This window comes from Sceloporus undulatus, chromosome 3 (genome assembly GCF_019175285.1).
Source record: "Sceloporus undulatus isolate JIND9_A2432 ecotype Alabama chromosome 3, SceUnd_v1.1, whole genome shotgun sequence".
Lineage (NCBI taxonomy): Eukaryota > Metazoa > Chordata > Lepidosauria > Squamata > Phrynosomatidae > Sceloporus > Sceloporus undulatus.
The window spans coordinates 217,657,690-217,681,440 of record NC_056524.1 but is presented as its reverse complement, the minus strand read 5'-3'; the positions used below and the strand labels follow the sequence as shown (position 1 = coordinate 217,681,440).

At 43.1% G+C, this 23,751-nt stretch overlaps 1 protein-coding gene across 1 annotated transcript; it reads right to left on the bottom strand.

Annotated features, from left to right (window-relative positions):
• Positions 1–3,391: 3,391 nt before the first annotated feature.
• On the bottom strand, positions 3,392–21,246 carry KLHL30 (kelch like family member 30). Its single transcript, XM_042461065.1, has 8 exons — positions 21,119–21,246; positions 17,622–18,468; positions 14,454–14,613; positions 12,129–12,215; positions 11,180–11,335; positions 9,949–10,137; positions 8,974–9,119; positions 3,392–5,445 (listed from the first exon to the last, which is right to left on the bottom strand). Exons 2-8 carry the CDS (start codon positions 18,393–18,395, stop codon positions 5,197–5,199), a joined length of 1,761 nt encoding a protein of 586 aa, XP_042316999.1. The 5' UTR covers positions 18,396–18,468; positions 21,119–21,246; the 3' UTR covers positions 3,392–5,196.
• Between the last annotated feature and the right edge of the window lie 2,505 nt (positions 21,247–23,751).

Below are 23,751 nucleotides of genomic sequence, written 5' to 3'. Positions count from 1 at the left end.
GCCCACGGACTTTGGGAACTCCGTCGCTGCGCTTCTGCGCAGCTGCGCAGTCTCAGCGGGTGCAGGAGGCTAGAATAGCCTTAGGAGCAGGGGATGCCTACAGTGGCTAACCTCAGCTCCATTAACAGCCATAGGAGGGTGGGGGAAGGATAGGGATGCGGGGGATGCCTGGGCCGGGGATAACACCTTGGTGGGCGGGGCCCCAATCGAGGTTGTGTGGGGCAGGGGGAGGTATGGCGGTGGGAGAAGGGACTTCCGTTCCAGGGGAAGACGGGATAGATGCATTATATCTATCTCACCTTCCTGTCCCCCTCCCAACCTGATGGACCTGAGGGTCACTCCAACCGTGCCACAAACCCTGTCGCTGCTCCTGTGCAATGCCAGGTCTATTAATAACAAGACCCACATCCTCCAGGATCTCCTGGAGGACTCTAAGTGTGACCTGGCTTGCATTACCGAGACCTGGCTGGGGCCTGAAGGGGATGCTGTGTGGGCTCAGGCCCTGCCTGCCGGGTACTCGGTGAAGGACCAACACAGGTTAGGTGGGCGGGGGGGTGTGTGGCCTTGGTACATAGGAACACCGTGTCCCTCACCAGGAACCACCTCCAACAGACCACCTACATCGAGTGTATTTACCTGACCCTAAAGGCTAGGGACAGTCTAGGAATTCTGTTAGTGTATCGGCCACCCCGTGCATTAGCGGACTCCCTTAACGAGCTGACACAGCTGGTTGTTGAGCTGATGTTGGAGATGCCCAGGCTTCTTGTCCTGGGTGACTTCAACATCTCCCTCACGGCCAGCTCTGTTCCATCTGGTGCGGCTCGGGAATTCATGGAAACCATGGCGGCCATGGGCCTGTCCCAGCTGATACAGGGTCCTACGCATTGTGCGGGTAATACTCTCGATTTGGTCTTCTGTTCGGAGGCGGAAAATCCGTGGGTGGAAATAGCCAATATTTCCCCCTTGTCATGGACGGATCATTTCCTGGTAGAGGCGAAAATCAAGGCTTCTACCCAGTTCCCCCCCGGGGGTGGCGGACCTATTAGAATGGTCCACCCTCGAAGGCTGATGGAACCTGAGAGGTTCCAAGAAGCCTTAGAGGGGCTCACGGTTGGAAATGACGGCGACTCTGTTGATGCCCTTACCGGTATCTGGAATACCGGTCTCTCTGGGGCTATACACAGAATCGCTCCCAAGCGCCCACTCAGGCCCGCTTCCAAACGTAAGCCCTGGTATACGGAAGATCTCCGGGCGAGGAAGCGGGTTCTGCGACGGCTAGAGTACCGTTGGCGGAAGCACCTTTGCTCAAACGACAAGACTCTCCTAGACCGACTGTTAAAGGACTACGGAGAGGCAATACGAGCAACAAAGAATTCGTTCTATGGTGCTCGTATTGCATCCGCGGAGTCGCGTCCGGCAGAGTTGTTCAGGGTGGTCAGGGAGCTAACTCAGCTCCCTCCCGCCCTGAACCAGATCCTGGAACCTTCTAAGGCCTGCTGTGACCTGTTTAACGACTTTTTCGTGGATAAAACTTCTCGTATAAGTGAAGGTCTGAACGCCGACGTTATGGCAGAACCTAGGGTAGAAACGTCCAGAGCCTCCGTGGACTATGTTATACTGGATCAGTTTGAGTTGGTGAGTACCGAGGATGTGGACAAGATCCTCGGAAGTGTTCGGAAGACGACCTGCTCTCTTGATCCCTGTCCCTCATGGTTAGCAGCCCAGGGGGGACCGGCGGTGACACTTTTGTTACGCCGGATAATTAATACATCTTTCAGGGATGGGCGATTTCCATCGGATCTTAAATTGGCCATAGTAAGACCGATCCTAAAAAAGCCCTCCCTTGACCCCCTGGTTCATAATAATTATCGGCCTGTGTCGCTGTTACCATTTTTGGGAAAGGTGATCGAGAGGGCGGTTGCGATCCAGCTTCAGGCGGTCTTGGATGAAACGGATTATCTGGACCCATTTCAAACTGGCTTCCGGGCGGGGCACGGGGTTGAGACGGCCATGGTCGCCTTGGTCGATGATCTCCGTCTGAGCATCGACAGGGGAAGCGTGTCCCTGTTGGTGCTCTTGGACATCTCAGCGGCTTTCGATACCATAGACCATGGTATCCTTCTGGGGCGCCTGGCTGAGGTGGGAATCGGGGGCACTGCGCTCCAGTGGTTCCGTTCCTACCTCTCTGGGAGGTCCCAGATGGTGCAGCTGGGGGACGTGTGCTCCAGTGAGCGGGCCCTTAAAACCGGGGTCCCTCAAGGAGCCATTCTGTCCCCCATGCTATTTAACATTTACATGAAACCGCTGGGAGAGATCATCCGGAGACATGGGGCGCGGGGTTATCAGTACGCTGATGACACCCAAATTATTTTCTCTATGTCTCCGACTGATGCAGTGACTGGGGATGGCGTCTCTCCTCTCGTGACCTGTCTGGAGTCAGTAATGGGCTGGATGAGGGAAAACCGACTCAAACTTAATCCAGAGAAAACGGAGGTACTAGTGATAGGTCCCCCTGGTCCAGGAATGGCGGTGGTTCCACCTGTCCTGAATGGGGTCACGCTCCCCGTGAAGGACTCCGTGCGTAGTCTGGGGGGGTGCTTCTTGACTCGTCCCTTCGCCTGACTGCTCAGGTGAATGCGACGGTCAAGAGTACCTGTTATCAGCTTCGGCTGATTCGCCAGCTGCGCCCATACCTGGCCCAGAGGGACCTTGAGACTGTTGTACACGCTCTGGTAACTTCGAGATTGGATTTCTGCAATGTACTCTACATGGGGCAACCCTTATACCAAACTCGGAAGCTGCAAATGGTGCAGAACATGGCAGCGCGGCTGGTCACTGGTGCTCCCAGGACCAGCCATATAACACCTGTGCTTAAAGATCTCCATTGGCTGCCCATCCGCTTCCGAGCCCAATATAAGGTGTTGGTTATTACCTATAAACCCCTAAATGGCTTGGGCCCAGGATTCCTGAAGGACCGCCTCTCCCCATACATTCCGCCTCGCACCCTCAGAACATCTGGGCAGCAACTCCTAAAGGTGCCTGGGGCTAGGTTGGCTGTTGCTGCCAGAAGATCCTTTTCCACAGCTGCCCCAGCCCTTTGGAATACGCTGCCCATGGAGCTCCGCTCATCTACCACCCTGGCCCAATTTAGGAAGGGTCTCAAAACCTTCCTATTTAATCAGGCATTCCCCGACTAAATATCCTGTGGGCCTCCCTCCTCTCTCGTGGCCGTGAGGTTGGGCTAGGGGTTTTTTATTGTTTTTAAGGATTGTTGTTTATATGTGTTTTTAATCTGTATGCTGTTTGCACTTCGGTGCATTTTGTAAGCCGCCCTGATCGTTTGGAAGGGCGGGGTATAAATAAAAATTTTATTTATTATTATTTATTGTCTCTAAAGAATCTGCTTTGACTTGTTTTTGCAATTTGATTAAATTCTAACCAGAGGTGGAGAATTTTTGATGTTCCAGATGTTTTGGCCTGCAGCCCATATCAGCTCCAATGGTAAAGGACTGTGGGAATTGTTCCAAAAGATCTGAAAGGCCTAAGGTGCCCCATCCTTGTTCTAGAAAACTTATATGAATTTGAAATAACTTGAATTAAACTGAGAAAGGGGACTTAGCCCAAGATGTGTAGCAAGTACATTTCTATACCACTTAAGCACTCCCTAAGTGTGCAAAGCTAATTTTCCCCAACAATCTGGATACTCATTTTAGCAACCTTGGAAGGATGCAAGCCTGAGTCGAGCCTAAGGCCCTGGCTGGTATTGAACTCATAATCTTATGGTTTGTGAGTGAGTGGCTGCACTACAGGCATTTAACCACTGGGCCACCAGGGCTCTTCTCTATGAGCTGCACCAACCTGAAGTTTGGGCAGATCAACACAGAATATTATTTTATGATATATTTAGGTTTAAAAGGGTATTTCCACAACTCTCCATACTACTTTGAATAATTTGAATACTGCATGAATAATTTTAAAAGTAATCTCACAATTACCTTAAAAGGAAGAAATTATGGAGGCTAATTTTAGATGAAGCTGTATGTTACATGACACTTTCCAAAATTAGAAATTCTTCCAAGAACACACCCCTCCACTAATTTCAATGGCAGTTTGGGGGTCAGTTATCAACTAGATGCATTCACCCCCCACCTCCCACACTCGGTGACACCAACTCTAGTATTGCCACTGGGCCACAGAATGGAAAAGTTACTGGGGAGAGTTCTGACCCAAAAAATAACATTTCCATGTTCTGTAAATTGGTCACTAAAATCACTCATGAATATTAGCCTCTATGATATTCTTAAGAAAGTTCTATTTATGATTTAGAGATAGTTTACATTCCTTTTGGCCCCTTTTAGATACTGGCTACAAACCGACACAATTAAGCGGTTTTTGTTTGTTGTTGTTAACTGCCCTTGAGTCAGCTCTGACTCATGGCAACCCTGTGGGTGAGACATCTCCAAGACCCTCTGTCATCCACTGCTCTGTGTAGGTCCTGTAGATTCAGGCCCATGACCTTCCTGACTGAGTCCAGCCATGTGGCTTGCAGTCGTTCTCTTTCTGCTGCCTTCAGCCTTCCCTGGCATTAGCTCTGCAAGACTGGTTGCCTTTGAACAAGGAAGTTATCTACTTATGAAGGATGGCCATTCTATTCATTCACTGGAATCTTACAAACCACAGCTTTGGCAACTATCTAAAAGGAACAATGAGGAGTCATAGAAACTGCAAAATGTTTCTAGCAGTGAGTTCTGTAAGAGACTTGTTCATACCTTCTTTCATCAATGGGATGATGAATCTGGAATGGGATCTGGAAACAACATATGAACTAATCTTTAACTTCATTGGCCTTGAATATGATAGTATGCTATGTTTAGAAATCTAGAGATAACACAGTATTTTGTGCTGAGTATATACACCCATTAGAGGACCTTCATTTTAACCCTCAGCTACTTGACAGCTTTACAGTCCTGTCACCCTGTGTTTGTCATTAATGCTACTGTTGTGACTAAAAGTATCCACTAAACTGATTCAATCCAACAAGGGCTGTAGTAGGAAGACAATAATAACTGTAAAGTTAGAATAAGAAGGTAAATTTAAAAGGAAATACAAAAATGTGATCATGAACAGAAAGTCTCCTCTTTTTCCAAATGCATCACTGAACCTTTGTTCAGTGAGGCCTGTTACCACTGTCTTCTGTTACAACTGATTTCCCAGGAAAGGTTCTGTCCATTTTGAAATATCCATGAAGATAGAAGAGGAACTATGGTAGAGCCATAAACATGGGAGAGACCCTTCCTTTTTCCAGACATCTTTGGCACAATCGTATGTTTCCATCTCCACCTGATAGTCACCATCCATACCTTTCCAATAGCCCCCTGTGACAAAAAGTTTACCTCCAAGGGGTACCATGCCTCCATTTTCATGGAGGGTGTGAAGTTGCTGCACCTGCCAACAAAGAATTGACAGCATTAATGTTTAGCGTACATATTATTTGGCATGTCTTAGGAAACCACAAGTGGGTTTATACTTAGAGAAGAAACAAGGCACCAGATACTGTCTGATCTTGGAAGCTAAGCAGGGTCAGCCCTTGGATGGGAGACCACCAATGAATACCAGGTACTATAGGCTATATTTCAGAGAGAAGAACTGGCAAAATCACCTCTGAATATTCCTTGCCCAAGGAAACATTATGAAATTCATGAAGTCACCATAAGTCTACAGGCAATTTGAAGGCACACATACTATCTAGTTGGTGGATGGGACTCTCATATGGTAGCTGGAAAATTAAAAAAAATGATGTTGTTGAGTGGTTGAAAAGCATGTTGTTGTTGTGTGCCTTCACGTCATTTCCAACTTAAGTTGATCCTAAGGCAAAGGAGGGTTGCCATTGCCTTCCTCTGAGGTTGAGAGTGTATGACTTTTCCAAGGTCAACCACTAGGTTTCATGACCAAGCAGGGAATTGAACCCTAGTCTCTAGGTTGTAGTTCAACACTCAAATCATTATGCCATGCTGGCTCATGGTTGCAAAGTATACTGCCAATTAATATAATGAAGCCCCTTGGGTCTCCCAACCCCATTGTTAACAAGATTTTGAAGTAGCTGGAGTAATTTTATGAAGAAAAATATATATATATCCATATATATGCCTGCCCTAGGACTGAGATCTGCTGGAAGAGCCTCCTCTGTTGTCTACTAGTCGAAACAATAAGTTGCAGGAAGACGTGGGAAAGGAACTTCTCTGTTGTAGCACCCAATTTGTGGAATGCCTTCCTTTTGGAGGTTTGATTGGCACTAATGTTGTTGTTGTTTTCTGACAACAAATTGAAACATGACTGTTTATTAAAGCCTTTGGGACCTAATTTACTTTTTTCAAAAGGTATCTGAGACACTGTTCTAGTTGAACTTGATGTGTGGCATATGTACAAAAAATATCTGTTTTGTAGTCTCTTGAACTGCAATTAAAAAAACAAAAAAACTACAGTAACCATTTATTTCTCTACTTCCCGCCTTATAAGGCATTTTGCACACTGGTAACCAGGCTGAGTTATGTACACTACTTGTCTTTACTGCTGTTCTCTTCTCCTGGAGAACACAATGAAAACAGCAACAGGTGAAGCTGTACATGAACAGTCCTTAGATACAACCAAGAGCTTCCTGCAGAGAAGCTGCCTGATGATCAGATGGCACAGTGGGAACCTTAAAGAGGCCACTGACAAAAGTATAACTAATGGACGGATTTATTTACTTTACTTTATTTATATATTGTCTTTCTCCGAGACCAGGACCTAAGGTGGCTTCCATAACATATTAAAAACTTTAAGCAAATTTTAAAAACACCATATTAAAATACTATAAAACTGATTCAAAAACATACAAAAGTTAAAAAGAGACCTTTATGTTTAAAAAAAAAAAACCCTTTCCCTGGCAAAACATTGAAAAGCTTGCTTAAATAAGAATGTTTTTGCCAGCAGGCAAAAGGACAGCAGGGAGGTAACCAGGACTGAGGGAAACCAACAGCATTAACTATTATTCATCAGTCTAGGGTGATTAAGAGGTTGGCAGAGTACCCTCTGCACCTGTCATGGAGACTGGAGTGGGCGCTACAAGGTCAGCTGACCACTGACACTATGTGAACAGCTGCAGCAGGATTTCAGAATGATGCTGCGTAAGCCAACCCTCCAACAACATTACACATGTCTAAACTGAAGCCAACAGGACAAGGGAACAAGGCCATGGTGTGCTTCTGTCTGGGATACCCTCAATCAAGGAATGGGCTTCATGCCATTTTGGAATACGGACAGTAGCCTGTATGTCAAACCACAGCGTCTGTTTTGGTGACATTTCTATCAAGGCATTATAACTTTTTGTTACATTTTCTAAGAAAATGTTTTAAAATGTGTTTTTTAAAAAACTATGTACAAGGGGAACAATAAAGGTGTCTAACTGGTTATGACTTCTACTGTTTAAGTTTTAATTTATTTCTGCTGATGGTATGTTTTTGATCCTGATTTTATGATTTAGAGTCACAGTGGCTCCCAAACTTTGGTCCTACAGGTGTTTTGGATCTCAGTTCCCAGAAGCCCCAGCTTGGCCAACAGTCAAGAATTCTGGGAGCTGCAGTCCAAAACATCTGAAGGGCTAAAATTTGGGAACCACTGATTTAGAGACATCTTAAGCACCCTTTTGGGTACAAATGAAATAAACTGCATCTTTAACTTCTCAATACATCTACAGACCATGGAAATATGTAACCACTTCCTTTTTTATTATTGTCACAAATACACAACATACTCACCTACCCATACCTTCCTTGGCAGCATGTCATTATAGTCATAACTAATTATGCCCCCACAGATACATTTGAAGTCTACCAGCACCTCAACTGAAGTGTTTCTAAAGTGCTGGAGATCAGGGTGCCCACATTCACTCCCAGTGATGAGATGTCTTGTGAACAGGCAGCTGGAGAGACCCCTTGGGGTCCTGCCACAACTGCTTGACCCAAAGCACCCCACAACTAGGAGACCACTGCCGATGTCATTTTCCAGCACCCCAATCTCCATGCTTGCAAAGGTAAGTTTTTGGGATCATGTTCACTTGTTCATGACCATAAATATGAATCCCTGGAAGTTACAATATCGTATATCCAGATTACAATATCATAACTGCTGAACAAGATGCCAGCCTATGTGTTGGGTTTTTTTTAATGCCAAGTAGACTACTTTTTTTTAAATGTGCAAAATAAAGATGTAGCCATATAGACTATGGACTTAGTGGGGGGGTTTTTAAAATGAAGCTGGGGGCATTCTGGTTTTTTGCTTTATTTTTCCTGTCCTTTCTGCAAGGAACATGGCCGTATACGTCTTTTCTCCCATTTTACCATTATTTTAGTGTGATGTAATCTTTCTTCTCATAGTATTTTTAAGTTTATGTAAGCTAACTCCAACTGTGGAAAGACAAGAAAAAAAATAAACAAGCTTGTTCTCCACAACACCACTCCATGGTAGATTAGACTGAGAGCAACTTGCTCACAATTATTCAGTAGGTTTTGTGGCTTGAGTGGGGATCTGAACTCAGGTCTCCAGAGTTCAAGTCTAATCCAACTAGCTCCAACTGTGTGCCTGAAAGAAGAAAAGCCCTCCCTTCATCCACCATCTTGATGGAGAGAGAGGCAGGCTAACTCCACCAGGCCTGCCTGGAAGAAGAAAAGCCCTCCCTCTAGTCCATCTGCCTTGGTCCAGGCCTCAGAGGGAGAGAAGAATGCTGGACCTGATTCCCTCCCCCCCCCCCCCACCATTCCCTTCTCCTTTTGTGTTTGTGTCTTTAGATTGTAGCTTGAGGGCAGGGAACCGTCTATTATCCCCTCTGTTGTAAACTGCTTGGATTCCCAGTGATTGGGCGGTATATAAAATAAATCCTATTATTATTATTAATCCTATCTCTTTTTTTTTCCAGACTACTTCCCATTTACCCACCTTCTGCCATATGTTAGCATCTGGATCATACACATACACTTTCTTTGTGTTGTCACCAATAAGGTATATTACTCCATGCAAAGAGGCACAGCGAGGACCAGACAGGTACTTTGGGATGAAAGGCGATGCAATTACACTCCAGACATCTGTAAACAAAGAAATATATTTGTCTTCATTAAGAAATCTTCAATATTCTTGAACAAAGATAATGTTTTTTGCTGATTAAAAATATCACTTAGAAGAATGATGGATTAATCTCAGAGAAAAGTTAATGGGCAAGAAATGGAGTAGAACTAAAATAGGGATGGCAGAGAAGGTTCATAGGGCTTGGGTTTTGTTCCATCATTTACTCAAGCAGTCCAGACCAATCTTGTTAATGTCAAAAGGCTTGCATACAAATATAACAGGGTTCTCAGATCTAAGGCCAGGGCCCTTACTTTCAGGACCTGAATGCACTTTTCCAGTTCTCAAAGCAAAAGGAAGAATCTCAGGGCAAAACTGCTGCCTTGAAAAACGTGTGTGAGTTCATCATTTGTTTGACTTAGATTTTTTTCTCCATACTTTATGCAACTGTGGTTGACACTTAAAATATCATACTTAGTGATATTAGAGGGATGCCCCTTGTAACATCATCCCTGTAATGTCACCAGGAATCCCTTCTCTTACGTCATAAGTGGTCATCCCTAGGTCTCAGGTTTTGGTCCATGAATCTGGAATAGCTTGACCTGACAAACCTAATATATAAAACCAGTGTCAATGAGACAGCAGACTATCCTCCATTTTCAACCTAATACCTTGGATTAATTTATTCACATAACTCTTGTTGTCATTATTGCCTTGGTCACAGATCCTCCAGTATGACTCTATGGTCAACATCCAGCAAAACAAAACAAAACAAAACAAAACAAAAGATATGATCACTCAGTAGCCCCAAATTATGAGTCCTTTGGAAAAGCCTTCCCTCTTCCTTCTTACCAATGGCAGGGTTGTAACACTGCAGGGTCAAGGCATTGTATTTGACAGCACAAGACCCAATCAGGTATAGCTTGCCAAGACATCCAGCTACAGCAAAGTTGCTGACATACTTCAGGGCAGGACTGACAAAACACCAGCTGTCATTATAAGGATCATAGCACTCCACCTCCACAATGTCCACTTTGGTGCCTGCAGACCATATGAGAAATATAGAAGATTTTTGAGTGTGGCAGAGGTCTACAGTCATGTGGACTAAACAACATGCATGCCTAAGTAACTCCCACAGTAACATATTTCCCTATGAGCTTTGGATCTTTATTTACATAATAATAATAATAATAATAATAATAATAATAATAATAATAATTTATTTGTAGCCTGCCTTTCCAGTGATCAAGGCGGGTAACAACATGTTAAAATGCAACAACAGCATTATACACAATAAAACATCAAAATAAAATCACAAGTACACAATACAAATAGCACCAGCTAGCACTACAGTGCTACTGAGAGGGGAGAGGGGAGTACTTCGGGGGGGCATTAGGGGTATGCTTGCTGGAACAGGTGTGTTTTTAACCCCTTTTTAAATTGGTCCAGTGAGGTGGCTGAGTGAAGCTCGCTGGGAAGAGAGTTCCAGAGCCTAGGGGCCAAGATGGAGAAGGCCCTCTGATTAGTGATGGAATATCTCACTTCTGGAACTCTTAGTAGTTGCTTCCCGGCAGACCTGAGTGTGCGGGGCGGATTGTATGGAGCCATACTGTTGTTGATTCTTCTGTACAATAATGTTAGGGATATACAGTGCTGTACTAATGTTCAAAATAAGCAGGATTAATCTTGTTAGTGTCAAGATAAGAGCCTGTCAGCCCCACCCACCCAAGAATTTTGTCTCAAGTTTCCCTGTGAGAAGACAATGGATCTTCTGTTGTGCTTGTCACTTCTTCAGCTCTGATAACCACAGAATCACTCCTCCCCCCCTTCCCCCCCCTTCATTCCCATCTCTTATAGAGAAAGCCTTTGTGGCAACTGGATCTACCAGTAATGGAAGGTACTTTGCTAATTGATGGTCTATTTACATATCCAATGCAATGCCATTCTGTCTTTACCCTGTCATACATTTCCAGGTATTTCTCCATCTACTTCACCCTGAATAACTTTTGGATGGTCTCAGTGACTGCTCTGTCAGGTTTCCCTCAGTGCCCTCTACTGTTTCTACTGTTACGTTACAGCCTACCACCAATGGCATAGATCTCTCCATTGAGGACAGCATTAGCATGGTTTGTCCGAGGCTTCAGCATTGGAGCAATAGATTTCCAGGCACCCTTCTTCAGGCAGAAGCACCAAGACTGGGTTGTGGACCATGTGTCATTCTGGGAGCCTCGGGAGCCACCTGAAGAGGTAAATAGGGAACATGAGACACTGCCGTATACCAAATCAGATCATTGTGTCCATCTATCTCAACACTATTTACAACAATTGACAGTGGTCTCCCATGCTTTCAGAGAGACTCCTTTCTAAGAGGCCTCACACACAAATAGATTGGTGTGTGTACTTCAAATGAAAGCACTACAGTATTAAAATGTTATATTCTTGCAAATTTGGAGGAAGTTGATTTGTGGATTTGATATAATGGATTTAGCATCCTACTAAGAAGCTTTGATCTGTAGTTCCCACATTTAGAAGCCTTCAGTGACAAAACAACAACCTAAAGCTGTCAGGGACGCTTTAGCTGTGAAGTTTCTGCATAGTAGAAGACGGCAGTGACAAACCACCTCTGAGTATTCCTGAGTATTCCTTATCTAAGAAAACCCAAGATTAATGGGGTCACCACAAGAATAAGTTATTTGAAGGTGCACATGAACCTTCCCATGCACACTCACACCTGCACACACAAGGAGTTGGATTCAATGACCCTTGAAGAATCCACACCCAGTACTATGATTCATTAAAGATGAAAATCTGCTGAATTAGCAGGTAAACAATGTGATATAAAATGGTGGTAATTAGTTAGATTTACATTTGATCAGTTGACCATGTAATCTAATTGCTACAATTTAAGTGGTTTGTTTTAGATTTTTAAAAAGCTCAAACAAACCAACAAACCCAAGAAATCAGTATCACACACACACACACACACACACACACAGATATCAACATTAATTTGGGAAATGCACCAGCCTCACCTGTAACATAAACATCATTGTTCAGAGCAATCATAGAAAAGCCCCATTTATTATAATCTGGAAAATCCGGTAGAGCAATCCAGTTTTCTGAAATGAGAAAATCAAGTCTGTTAGTGGTCATGGATCAGTTATAACTAGTTGAGTGCTCTGATTTCCCTGAGAGCCTTGCCTTATACAATATGATATGGGTGCTTCTGCATAGATGCTTTTATTCCTGGGCCAGAAGTGAGGAATGTGGATTACATGAGTGGATTCTTGTGCACAAATAAAAAGTAAAAACAGAAAAGCTAAAGCTGTCAAATGGAGGAATGATTATTGTTGTCAATCGATATGGAGAGGGAATAAGAGGAAGGATTGTTGGGGGAGATTTGGCTCAGTCTTCAAAATACTAGTTCATATGTGAAGAGACATCCAGGTTGATAAATCTAAGTGGCAGGCAGTATACACTAGTAACAGATAGGGAGATCTGGGCAACAAGATGAAACCAGACATCATCGGAACAGAGGTGGTGCTGAAAGGCATTGGGTTTTATGAAAACACCAAGTGGTAATAGGGCATCAAGATCAGAATGCTGAAGGAATAGAACAGTGGTGAAAAATTCAGATTCCAACACCTGGAGGCCCACAACTGCCATCATCCTTAGCCATAATGGCCAATAACCAGTGATGATGTGAGCTACTGTCAAACACTATTTAGAACAGCTCAATTTCTGGACTAGGGAGTAGGCAGCAGGACAACAAAAGTGAGACATTCAAGGCTAATTCTGTCCTCTTGTTCTTCTCTGCGACTGGCACTATGTCTGCAGCATGTGATGTGTATGTGGCCTTTGCTATAGGTAGAATATTCATCAACTATGATAAGTTCCCCTTCTCTTTGGAGATAGTGTTGAAGATGATCATTGACCCACAGCAATGTCCTCTTTTAATTTCATGACTCTAAGATATTGTGCAGCAACTAAACAGAGGTTGGATGGACATCTGTCAGGAGTGCTTTGATTGTGTATTCCTGCATGGCACGGGGTTGGAATGGATGACCCTTGTGGTCTCTTCCAACTCTTCTATGATTGTAAATAAGAACTGCCCCCTCCCTTTTAGTGTCCTTAGAAAGGAGGGTCCTAGGCCTCCTGGGCACTTGTGCTGCTTTATTGTGTGTGCCCAGGTATAGAGATGCCACCCTCTAATAGGCTACCCTGCTCATGACTGAAGAAGCCATACCCCTCAGTACTAGTTAGACCACAGTGCTGTCTTCAGTCAAGAAGACATGACCAAACATTATTAGAACAAGTGTAGAACTGAAGTTCACTTATGGACTTTCTAATTAACCCCACTTCTTTGGGGAGGGGGAAAAAAAACCAGATAATTTTCTTATTGGAATCACTAAGTTTATAACTGCATATGCTTGGAGGTAATTATGTATGGTTATTAACTGTTTCTATGTTCACAGTATTGTCAAAATGAACTCCAATTGCATCATCTTGCCCAGACAGTGCCAAAGATGCCAAAGGTCTCTCTCAGATTTCTATTCCTTCCTCTAAATTAGTTCCCCTCCCACCCTGCCATGCAGTGTGTTTGCACAGCTATCCTGAGAGGATCTAATGGCAACGTCAGCCTGGGATGAAGGCAGCTGCTCAGCGGTGACAAATGCCAAAGAAACGCATAGCAATGACATCATCTGGAAATCTCTTGTTTGTCAGGGGCTACGTAATTCTAGATTCAAGTCCAAGCCATGGTTGGTTCTGCCTATACTAGCGCTTCTTTTACATAAAATGTGTGTGGTTTGTATAAAGTGTTTTATATTAATAGTTTAAAAAAATTACTTGTCTTTCAGCTTCTTTTGCTTACTAACTAAGGCACTGTATAAGGGAAGATCTAATTCTTGGACAATTAAAACACATTATAAAATAGGTAATAACACTGAGTGAAATTTGTAGGGGGCAAGAGGTTTTAAGCAAAGAACTAAGAGGGAATGAATGATAAAACCTCACAAATAAGGTTGGGAGCTGGGACCATGAAGCCCTGTGGAGAGCCTGACTTGATGTGGAAATCCCTGGAATTCTAACGGATTTAGAACTTATGTTTTCCCTGAACCACAACAAGGTCTTGAAACTTGTGCATTTTCCAGTTCAGTACAGAATGATAATGTAAGTGGCACAGGAACAAGGTGAATTTGTTCAGAGACTCTGGTGCATATTTGATTTCTGCTGTTTCTAAATCCCACACATACAATAGTCATTACACTGCAGTGGCTAACATCATCATGACCCTGTTTACACCCTAACATAAAGATATTCTGAGTCAGAAGGAGCTGTTGGTGCCAGACATGTACTTGTTTTGGTGTTATAAAATGCAAAGTTCCTGGAAATTGGTGGTGATTGTCCTTCTTCTTCATTCTCATCCAAAGCTCTACCTCCTACCACCACCAGCACCTCTTCAAGCTTTTGTGGAAGGGCTTTCAGTCTCTGCTGGACAAAAGGCCTGTTCTCCACCTAAGAGATAATGAAAAAATCAGTGTCACATCACCAAGAGCTAACAATCTGCCATCTTCCTTTGCCTCCCATACTGTAAACATTAAATCTAAAACTTTTATGATGGAATTCAATAAAGAAAAAAAATACCAAAAGTTCCTATGGGATCCTATTGTTCACTGCCCTCAAGTCGACCCTGACTTATGGTGACCCTGTGGATGAGACACCTCCAGGCTCCCCTGTCCTCCACTGTTCTGCTTAGGTTCTGCAAATCCAGGCCCATGACCTCTCTAATTGAATCTATCCATCTGGTGTGTGGTCCTCACTCTTTCTACAACCCTCTGCCTTTCCTAGCATTTCTCAGCACCCTATGGGTTACATCATTATATAGGCTAAAATCTGTAACAACCAAATCAAATTCCCCGATGTAAGATGTACAGCACACTACTTCCTTCCCAGTAGTTGGATGTGTTGCCCTCAGTACTCTGGTGTCTGAGAGGACACCAAGCCAATGCTTGCTCAAGGGAATTTGTACTTAGTTCAAACTGAGAGATTTAGAAGGACAGGGGAAACTCGGTCTTAAGGGATCTTTCCCAGCTTTTACAGAATCCAAATTCACACAGAACTCCAGAGACAGACTTTCAAATAAAACAATAAGCTTTATTTTAAAAGGGGAATAAATGCACTCACTCATGCACACAATCACACACACATACAAGAACTAACAAAATCAAAGGTGGGAAGTTGGGATAGGTATGAAGTGTCACTGATGGCGATAATTACCTATGCGGATCTTGACTCCAGTATCTGACGGTCCAGTATGAGGAGAGGACTCAATAGTTCCTGTGGCACGTGGTGATGGCAAGCGTATTGAGGTGCTAAGCCAAGCAAACCGACAGAGTTTCTGCCTGCTGCTAGACTGAGTCAAAGACCGGCTGTAATAGTGCCAATATTTATACCCAAAATATCCCTTGAGGGCAAATACTGACAGTTTGAAAGGATTAAGTGTTTTGGAATCAGTTTTCCAGGGTAGGAACAATGGACCAAAGCTGAATTGAAAGAGGAGCAATAGATGTGCATTTCCCAAACAAGAGGGGATTAGCATGCAGGATCACCAATGCATTGTTTATCTTCCCTGTGCTTTGTCTCAGATCTCCTCTTACCTCCTCTAAATGTGTCATGATCCAGTCTAGCTGGGGCCCAAGGCAATTCCTAGTGCTAGCCTTCATACAGAGATTTACTTCAATATTATCTGCAGAGGGGTCACAAAAGTGCCTATATGTTTTATTACATTTTTGATATATAAAAATATGAGGGGTAAATCAGGGACCTATGGGGCAGTAACAGAGGTCTCCTCCTCCTCCTCTTGTCCTTCAAGTAGCTCAAGGAAGCATATATGGTTTTCCTTCCCTCCACCTCACTTTATCCTCACATCAAGAGACAGTATGAGAGGGAGTGACTGACTCAACATCACTTAGTGAGTTTAATGGTTCAGTGAAGACTTGAAACTGACTCTCCAAAGCAAGCCCCAGTCCAACATTCCAACTACAATATAACACTTGCTCCCATCCACCTGTTAAAGCTAAAGTGTGGCATGATGAATGAATGGTACTAAGTAAAAGTAGGTTTTCCTATCAAAGAATCATTGAGCTCATTTCTCAGATATGAATATTAATACTCTTGTCTGGGAAATGTAGGCATTTTATTTTCATTCAATGAAAACAATTTTTTCAGACTGTCCATTAACCATTAGAACATGATTTTCAGCCAGAGCCATTCAATTTTTGTTTGCTACTTTATTTTTTGTGCGGGTGAGGATCGGTCAAGGCAGAACAAAAGTCCTGATTGTAGCTTCTCACAGTTGCTTGTGGCAAAACAACCAAACAAAAAGGTGGGAAATGTTGACATGATGCTTAGTGGCCTAATCCTGGATACATGCTGTTACAAGTGAGTGATTGTTAAACAGTGTCCAGAAAAGGAAGTCAAGCACTACATCTAGCACCACTGTTTTAGTGACGGCAAGACCAGTCTGTCACACCTCTCACTCAAATGACCTTGCTATTTGTCTCTGAAGGCAGCCTAAGTGCTCTGTGGGTCCATATACTTTCAGCTTCCCTCAGCCCTCCTTCCATAAAACAGAAGCTGGATCTGGGAGTGATTAAAGAGGGGGGAACGCAATATAGATAATAATAATAATAATAATAATAATAATAATAATATGTTTCCTCGCCTCTCCTGGTGGATCGAAGCGGGGTTACAGACTAAATAACAACACACAATGTTTACATCAACATTTAATTAAAAGCAGCTAAAAACAATAGCTCTTTCCCAGTTTCTACAGTAAACAGGTTGAAAAATGTTTCTCATTGCCTTACAGCCTGAAGGCTATTAATTTTGGGGAAACCAGACCCTTACTTTTGTAAACTGATTGCTATAATGGATGGGAGGAGAAGGAGAGATCTGGGGAGGAAAAGTACAGGAATTCTCCAGTCTTCTGCTATCCATCAAATGCAATAGTCCTTATCTAATTAATTAAATACAGTGAGGTTTCTTGGAGAAGAAGTAGGCACAGTTTCCTCACAATGACAGTTTCCCATACTCTCAGAGAAGACATGTGGTTCTGAATTTTCTCCTACCTTTAGACGTTAATGGAGCTATCCAAAGTGCTGAAGTGAAGGTGGAGTACCTATTTTAAAGTTCACACTAAAATTTGGGGTAGATTCATCACTCCACTGACAAGGAGCCAGCAGCCTCAAGTGGCCCAGACCCTTCAGATCAGTAACCAAAAGTCTAAATCAATGCTAATCCACATTATTTTTATCTTTAAAAAAAAACACACACACACACACACACACTAGCCACTGAATGTTAGTGACAGGTTAAGAACTCTGTAAATTCCAGTGTCTTGGATAGCAAGGAGAATACTGCCCAGCTCTAGGAACTCCTGTATTTTCTATAACTATTACACTATATGGTCCCTTTTCTAACTTAGACTGAAAAGTGGAGCTGTGGTACCTCCAAGAACTGACCGTGCTGCGATGTCTGGTGATGATGGTCTTGCAAGCTTCTGATTCCTGAATCAGTGGTTCTGATGACAAGAGGTTCTGAAGACACTGATCTGGCAATGAGACCAGATGCACTAAATCAAGGAGCTCTGGAAGGTGGATGGACCTAGCAGATTTTTCATACTTCACCCACCTGAGCACAGCCTCAAGCAGGCTCTGTTCTTCCTGTACTTGTAGTAGACTGTTGGACAGATAAGTAATCAATCTCTCTTTGGATAGCTGAAGAAACTCTTCCTGTTGAGACACAAGCTCAAAATTCTCCTGCAGAAATGACCAGGCCTTGGATGATACCTCTGGACAGCCATGCAACTCCCCAAACTCACAAATTCCTAAACAGTTGGTTGCATCCATCTGCTGCCTTAGGTACCGACTGCAAACTTTCCGGATAATGGGGAAGTGGAGTTGGTTGGATGTCCGAATTAGAGCCTCTACATTCCCCTGATTGATGGTCACCTTCCCTGTGTAAGCAAAGTCAATCAAAGACTCCATAACAGCAGGATCCACATCTTTGATCTCTACACGGGCTGAAAAGCTTTCCAGGAAGTCACCAGCAAACATGGCATTGAAGTAGTGACTGCAGAGGGCCAGGATACTGCGATGGCAGAGAAATTCATGTCCCCCAACAATCAAGGTGACATCTGCGAGTTTGGGGTTGGAGCGTAAGGCGTGCAGCCCTTCCAGAATGGACTGAGGATGAGATGGAAGGCAAAAATCGAAATCATCAATGTTCCTCACCATGATGGTGTTCAGCTCCCCTTCTCCTGCGACAAATGGCCCTAAGTGCCACCAGTGGAATTTTTTTTTCCTGATCCTAGTCAGAAAGCAGAAAAAAGCAGAATAAAGGTAGTGTACAAAAAGGAAATGTTCATTCAAATGGAAAGTCTCCCTACTAGCACTTCTGAATCAATGACATTGTCCAAAATAAGTGCATGCTTTTGAAGCCTGATATTTATTTCATTTTTCATTTATATACCTTCCACAGCCTCAAACCTCCAGACTACAACACCCATCTTATTCTGCCAAAATGGAGAGTATTACATCTGGACTGCAGCAGACTGTGGAATGATGATTCATGGCATTTTCTAATATTCCTTAAGTGAGTTCTCTGGGTTGTTTGTGTCTCCAAATAATAACATGTAAAGTGAAGTTGAAAGCTTTCAGGCTGGCATCCATAATTTTTTGTGGGGTTTTTGGGCTATGTGGCCATGTTCTAGAAGAATTTATTCCTGATGTTTTGCCAGCATCTGTGGCTGGTATCTTCCGAGAAATGCCTGCCACAGATGCTGGTGAAACGTCAGGAATAAACTCTTCTAGAGCATGGCCACATAATAAAATGTAAAGTATGTGTCCCTTTTCAAACACCCTGCCAATGCCAAATGTGTATGTCCTGATAGTCTTACTACTAGGAGGGATCCACAAGGACAGAGATGTCAAGATCTGTACCATATCCTCCCTGAAGTTGTTGGGATTTCAAATGTACTTCTGTGTAGAGGGGAATATGGCAGAGCTGTGCTCCCGTGTTGCTGTGCTATAATTTTAGTACCTCTGTGTATTAACCCTTCACAAAACAAAGAACAACTGTAGACTATTACTGAATACCTTCGTTCAGAAGTGGATCAATAAACTGATCTGCACAGAAAAGACTGGCCTATATGCTATTGGTAGTTTTAACTGGAGTAGATCCAAATAATTATTGGATTTTATATAACTACTGAATTACCATTTAGCAAGTCATTCAGTGGATCCTCTCTTACTGGGGCTAACAACTTTGACTCTTTTCTTCAGGGAAGGAAATCTTATGGCTCACCCAGATGATGCTGAACTGCAACAACCAGATTTCTTCCCTATTGGCTGTGTTGGCTAGGACTGGTGGGAGATGCAGACCAGCAACATCTAGAGGGCAGTATAATTTCCACCCCTGCTTTACAGCCTAAGCACAGCACATTTTTGCTTTTTGCTTTTCCATGCAGTATCTTGATTTCCTTCCATAGTACTAGAATTTGTCACGGGCAGGAAAGCTTTGAAACCTGGATGTACATGATGTGGCTGAGAAACTGCCGGCCTTAGTTCACCTTGGTGCCATCATGCTTAAGCTGAAAATCTTTCTGCCATTATGAGTAAGTATCTTTATGACTGAAGTGCCCAGAAAAAGAGTGAAAAATGAGCAAACAAAAATGTTAAAATTCTGGTGACTCAACACAGACCAGGGGATAAACTATCCTGTGTGTTGCTAAATCTCATCATATTTCAAGTCTTGTATAAGCACCAACATTTACTAATATGATTCAGACTTGGCCAGATGCAACAGGTATCACAAGACAAGAACTACTCATCCCTAACTGAAACATTGGCTAATAGGAAAGCCTGCAAAGCACTGTGACATGTGACTAGTCGTTAGTCATAAACAATGTGCTCTCATTCAGAAGTATTAACACTACAAGCAATGTAGTGGTAATCAAACTGTTAAGTTTATTTATTTTCACTAGGGGTTGTGAACAGTATTATTTTAATTAACATAGTATCTATCCCATTCAGATAAATGTTTTTGATTTCAATTTCAATCTTGCTTGACCTATTTGGCTCCAAGTCACTGAAAAATGTAAAGAAAGCAGTAAAATTTGGTTTGTGGGAAGATTTGGGGAGGTGGTCCTCAATCATGCATCTTGCCCTGTGCTCTATGCCAGCTCACAGTGGCTCTGATTAAAATGGGAAGGATGACATCTTCCCACCATGTCCGTTCTAAAAAGAAATTCATATGTAGGGTATCTGTGGCATGCAAGGCAGGGAAACATCATCATTAGCCAATAAATAAAGTAATAATGCCTGTGTTGTCTCAAATGCTCCTTTTACATGAAGTCTGGGAAATTTCTTCTTCCCTCATACTGCATTGATAGATCTTCCCAGTATTGTTCTCTGAGACATTTGACATTTGCTTCCTAGGGAGCAAGACTTTAAAATTGTGGCTCTTCTCTATGAACAATTTCACACCAGCTCTTACCATGGGGTAAGCGCTGGTAAAACACTGGTAAAACATCAGGGAAGTACGCGTGTGTGCAAGCCTGACATGCTTCTGAAACATCAGGGAATTGTCCCCTCGCCTCTAGCGTCCTTGAATCATTTGCGGAGCAGCAATTTCCTATGAACCGAAACTTTGCATTCATAGAAAATTGCTGCTCCACAAATGATTCAAAGACGCGAGAGGTGAGAGGATGATTCCCTGATGTTTCAGAAATGCATCAGGCCTTCACACACATGTGCTTCCCTGATGTTTCACCAGTATTTTACCAGCTCTTACCCCACGGTAAGCACTGGTGTGAAAATCTCCTATGCCTCATACTGATGGGTTCAATACTGACAGGGTGATAATGATTTCCCCTAATCCAATTTGGCTTTTTCTCTCTGACCCCAAACTGTGCCCTCAGCCCCACCAGAAATCGAAGCCATCAAACCACAGTTCTTACCTTGTTCTCTTCTTTCATCAATTTGATTTGAGAGAATGACTGGGATCAGCCTGCCCAGTTCCTGGGGGGAGATTATTAGCCAGAGTAGGGTTTGATGAAGCAGTTTGTGGCTGTGGGTGGCAACCAACAGTGTGTCTCTCTAGATATCTGTTTATGCATATATTTAGACTGGAGCTCATAGCTTGAGCGGGGGAGGGCTGGGAAGTGCTTTGACAGTTATACTCTCCAGACCACCTGCTCTTAAAGCAACACACCAATGTGAAGATACAAAGAGAGCCCTGGAAGAAGGCCTGTGTCCACTGGATGCAGAGATTAGGCTATGTTAGGCAAAACTGGAGTGACAATAGACCTGGAAATCATCTCCCCTTCCCTGCAAAAAACCCACACTGAATTCTAGATCAGGCTACTTCCAGGCTTCAGATAGTCCACAGCACAGTGGCCTCACCTGTAGTCAGGTGCCCAGGAAACAGTAGGAGGCTCGCTGTCATTAGAACTTCTTGCAGTGCCTCTGACATTGTGCTGCTTTGTGGCATTAGCCCTGTTCAAGGCATTCAGGATAAAGGATTCATTTGAACATTGTACCTTCTGATATTTCACAGATGAAACTGGAACACATCTGTCCAAGCAACATTAGGGTGTGGTTAAGGTAACAAAGGTTATTAATGAAGAAAGAATGCACAAGATAGAGCCTGAGGCTTTACCCGCACTGCAAAAATAATCCAGACTGACACCACTTTAATTACCGTGGTTCAGTGTTATGGAATTCTGGGAATTCTAGTTCTGTGAAACATTTAGCCTTCTTTGTCTGTCTGGTGTCATAATAAAATACAGTTCCCAGAATTCTACAGCATTGGGCTATGACAGTTAAAGTGGTTTCAACCTAGATTATTTCTGCATTGAGGATGCAACCTAGGAGAGGCTGTGGAAGTTTGCTTTTGCCTAAGTCTTCTGGGAAGGGCAAGATTCTGCTCCTTCCTTTCTCCCCCCCCCATCCGTGTTAATTGCGTGAAAACTATATTTGCACCTTGAACTCAGTTTGCAGTAACTGAAGTAAACTGAGGATAAAGAGAGAATGCTGGAGATGTGGAGAGAAACATGGCCATCTTAAAAGTAGTAGAAAACTGGGATGACAGAGAATTAATCAACCACATTCTCTGCCAAATGACAGTTGCTCGAGGGTATGCAATGTATGAGGAAAAGGAGCAGGCCCAACACACACACACACACACACACACACACACACACACCATTACTATCTTCATGTATAGGGCTATAGAGAAGGACATCTTCTTTCTTACCACTTCATAAGTGCTCTGATGAGGAGGAGCAGCATTTCCCCCCACAATATACCAGGGACTGGTGCCATTTTGTCCCCATTGGCTACAATTGTTTCTTCCTTTCCTGGAAACTCGCCACGAACTGGTAGCTGATGGCTTGCAGACCGGCACTAGTTCATGGACAATTGCTTTGAATAACACTGCTTATGCGATTAGAAACACTAAGCACCATAGATTGAACCATAGATTGCCAAAGCAGTGCCTTAGCGCTACTGCAAACAAGCATGATAACGAATGTTCCCAAATAGGTATGTTTCCATTTCCTTAAACTAACACGATTATGGTGAGACAGTAGTCTGGTGTAATAAAGTCCTTTGTATCAGGGTGTATTTAAAAATGTTTTATGTGTGGAGAATTATTTGTAGTATTTGTACTGATTTGTGGAATAAAACCTTTAAAAAGATATCCTAAAAGTCAGTTTCTCTTTCACATTAGGTTTATCAGATGTTTCTAGTCCCTTCTACTTCTCCTGCAAGACAGAATAGGGAGAGAGATCACAGAAACCTTGGTGACATATTGTGACATATATGGAAACACACTTCAAAAATAAATTCACTCACATCCATCATGTCTTAGACTTCACAGTTAATGCATTCCCATCAGCAAAGTACACTGATGGACCTAGTTTTTATTAGATGACATTTGGTTGCTGAGGCCTAAGAATGTGGACAAGTGGCTTGGCAAAGATCCATCAACCACCTAGGTTCTTGACCTCGTCCTTAATGGCTCATTATATCTTACTAGAGAGGGAAGGCTTGGATAGGTCTAGGAGGCTGAAACCAAACAAACTATAGTAAGTAACTTGGGGAAGTTTCAGACATACAACCAATATCAGACTTAAATGAGACAAATAATGGTTTGCGCCGTGACTAGTGGGCTGTGTCATACACAGTAATCTATCAGAGCTTGCAACAGTTGCACAAACACATTACACTCAATGTCCTTATTAAACTCAGGAAAGATTGAAAAATTCACTGCAATTTGTTAACAAGAAGGGCAGTCTTGGAAGCATGGATGATACATCACACATGCGATACAGAGATATAGTTGGGACACAATTAACTAAGGATCTAAACTAGGGCTGGAAATAATGTGTCCCTCCATATGTTGCTGGACTGCAACTCTTTAGCCAGTATACCCAATGATAATGCTATAATGTTGAGAACTGCAGTCCAAAAATATCCAAGCCACAGGGCAGCACAATTCCACAGCCTGATCTAAATAATGGAGGCCATGGAAAGAAGGGATAGTGACTTCTTAACCAGGAGCTGCCAAAAAAATAACTAGCAGAAGACT

Coding starts and splice junctions, on each gene's coding strand:
- KLHL30 (XM_042461065.1), bottom strand. CDS start 18,395: ATGGTGAGGAACATTGATGATTTCGATTTTTGCCTTCCATCTCATCCT. Junction 11,336..12,128: donor CAATGATGTTTATGTTACAG/GTGAGGCTGGTG, acceptor TTACCTCTTCAG/GTGGCTCCCGAGGCTCCCAG. Junction 5,446..8,973: donor ATGCTAACATATGGCAGAAG/GTGGGTAAATGG, acceptor CTTTGTTGGCAG/GTGCAGCAACTTCACACCCT.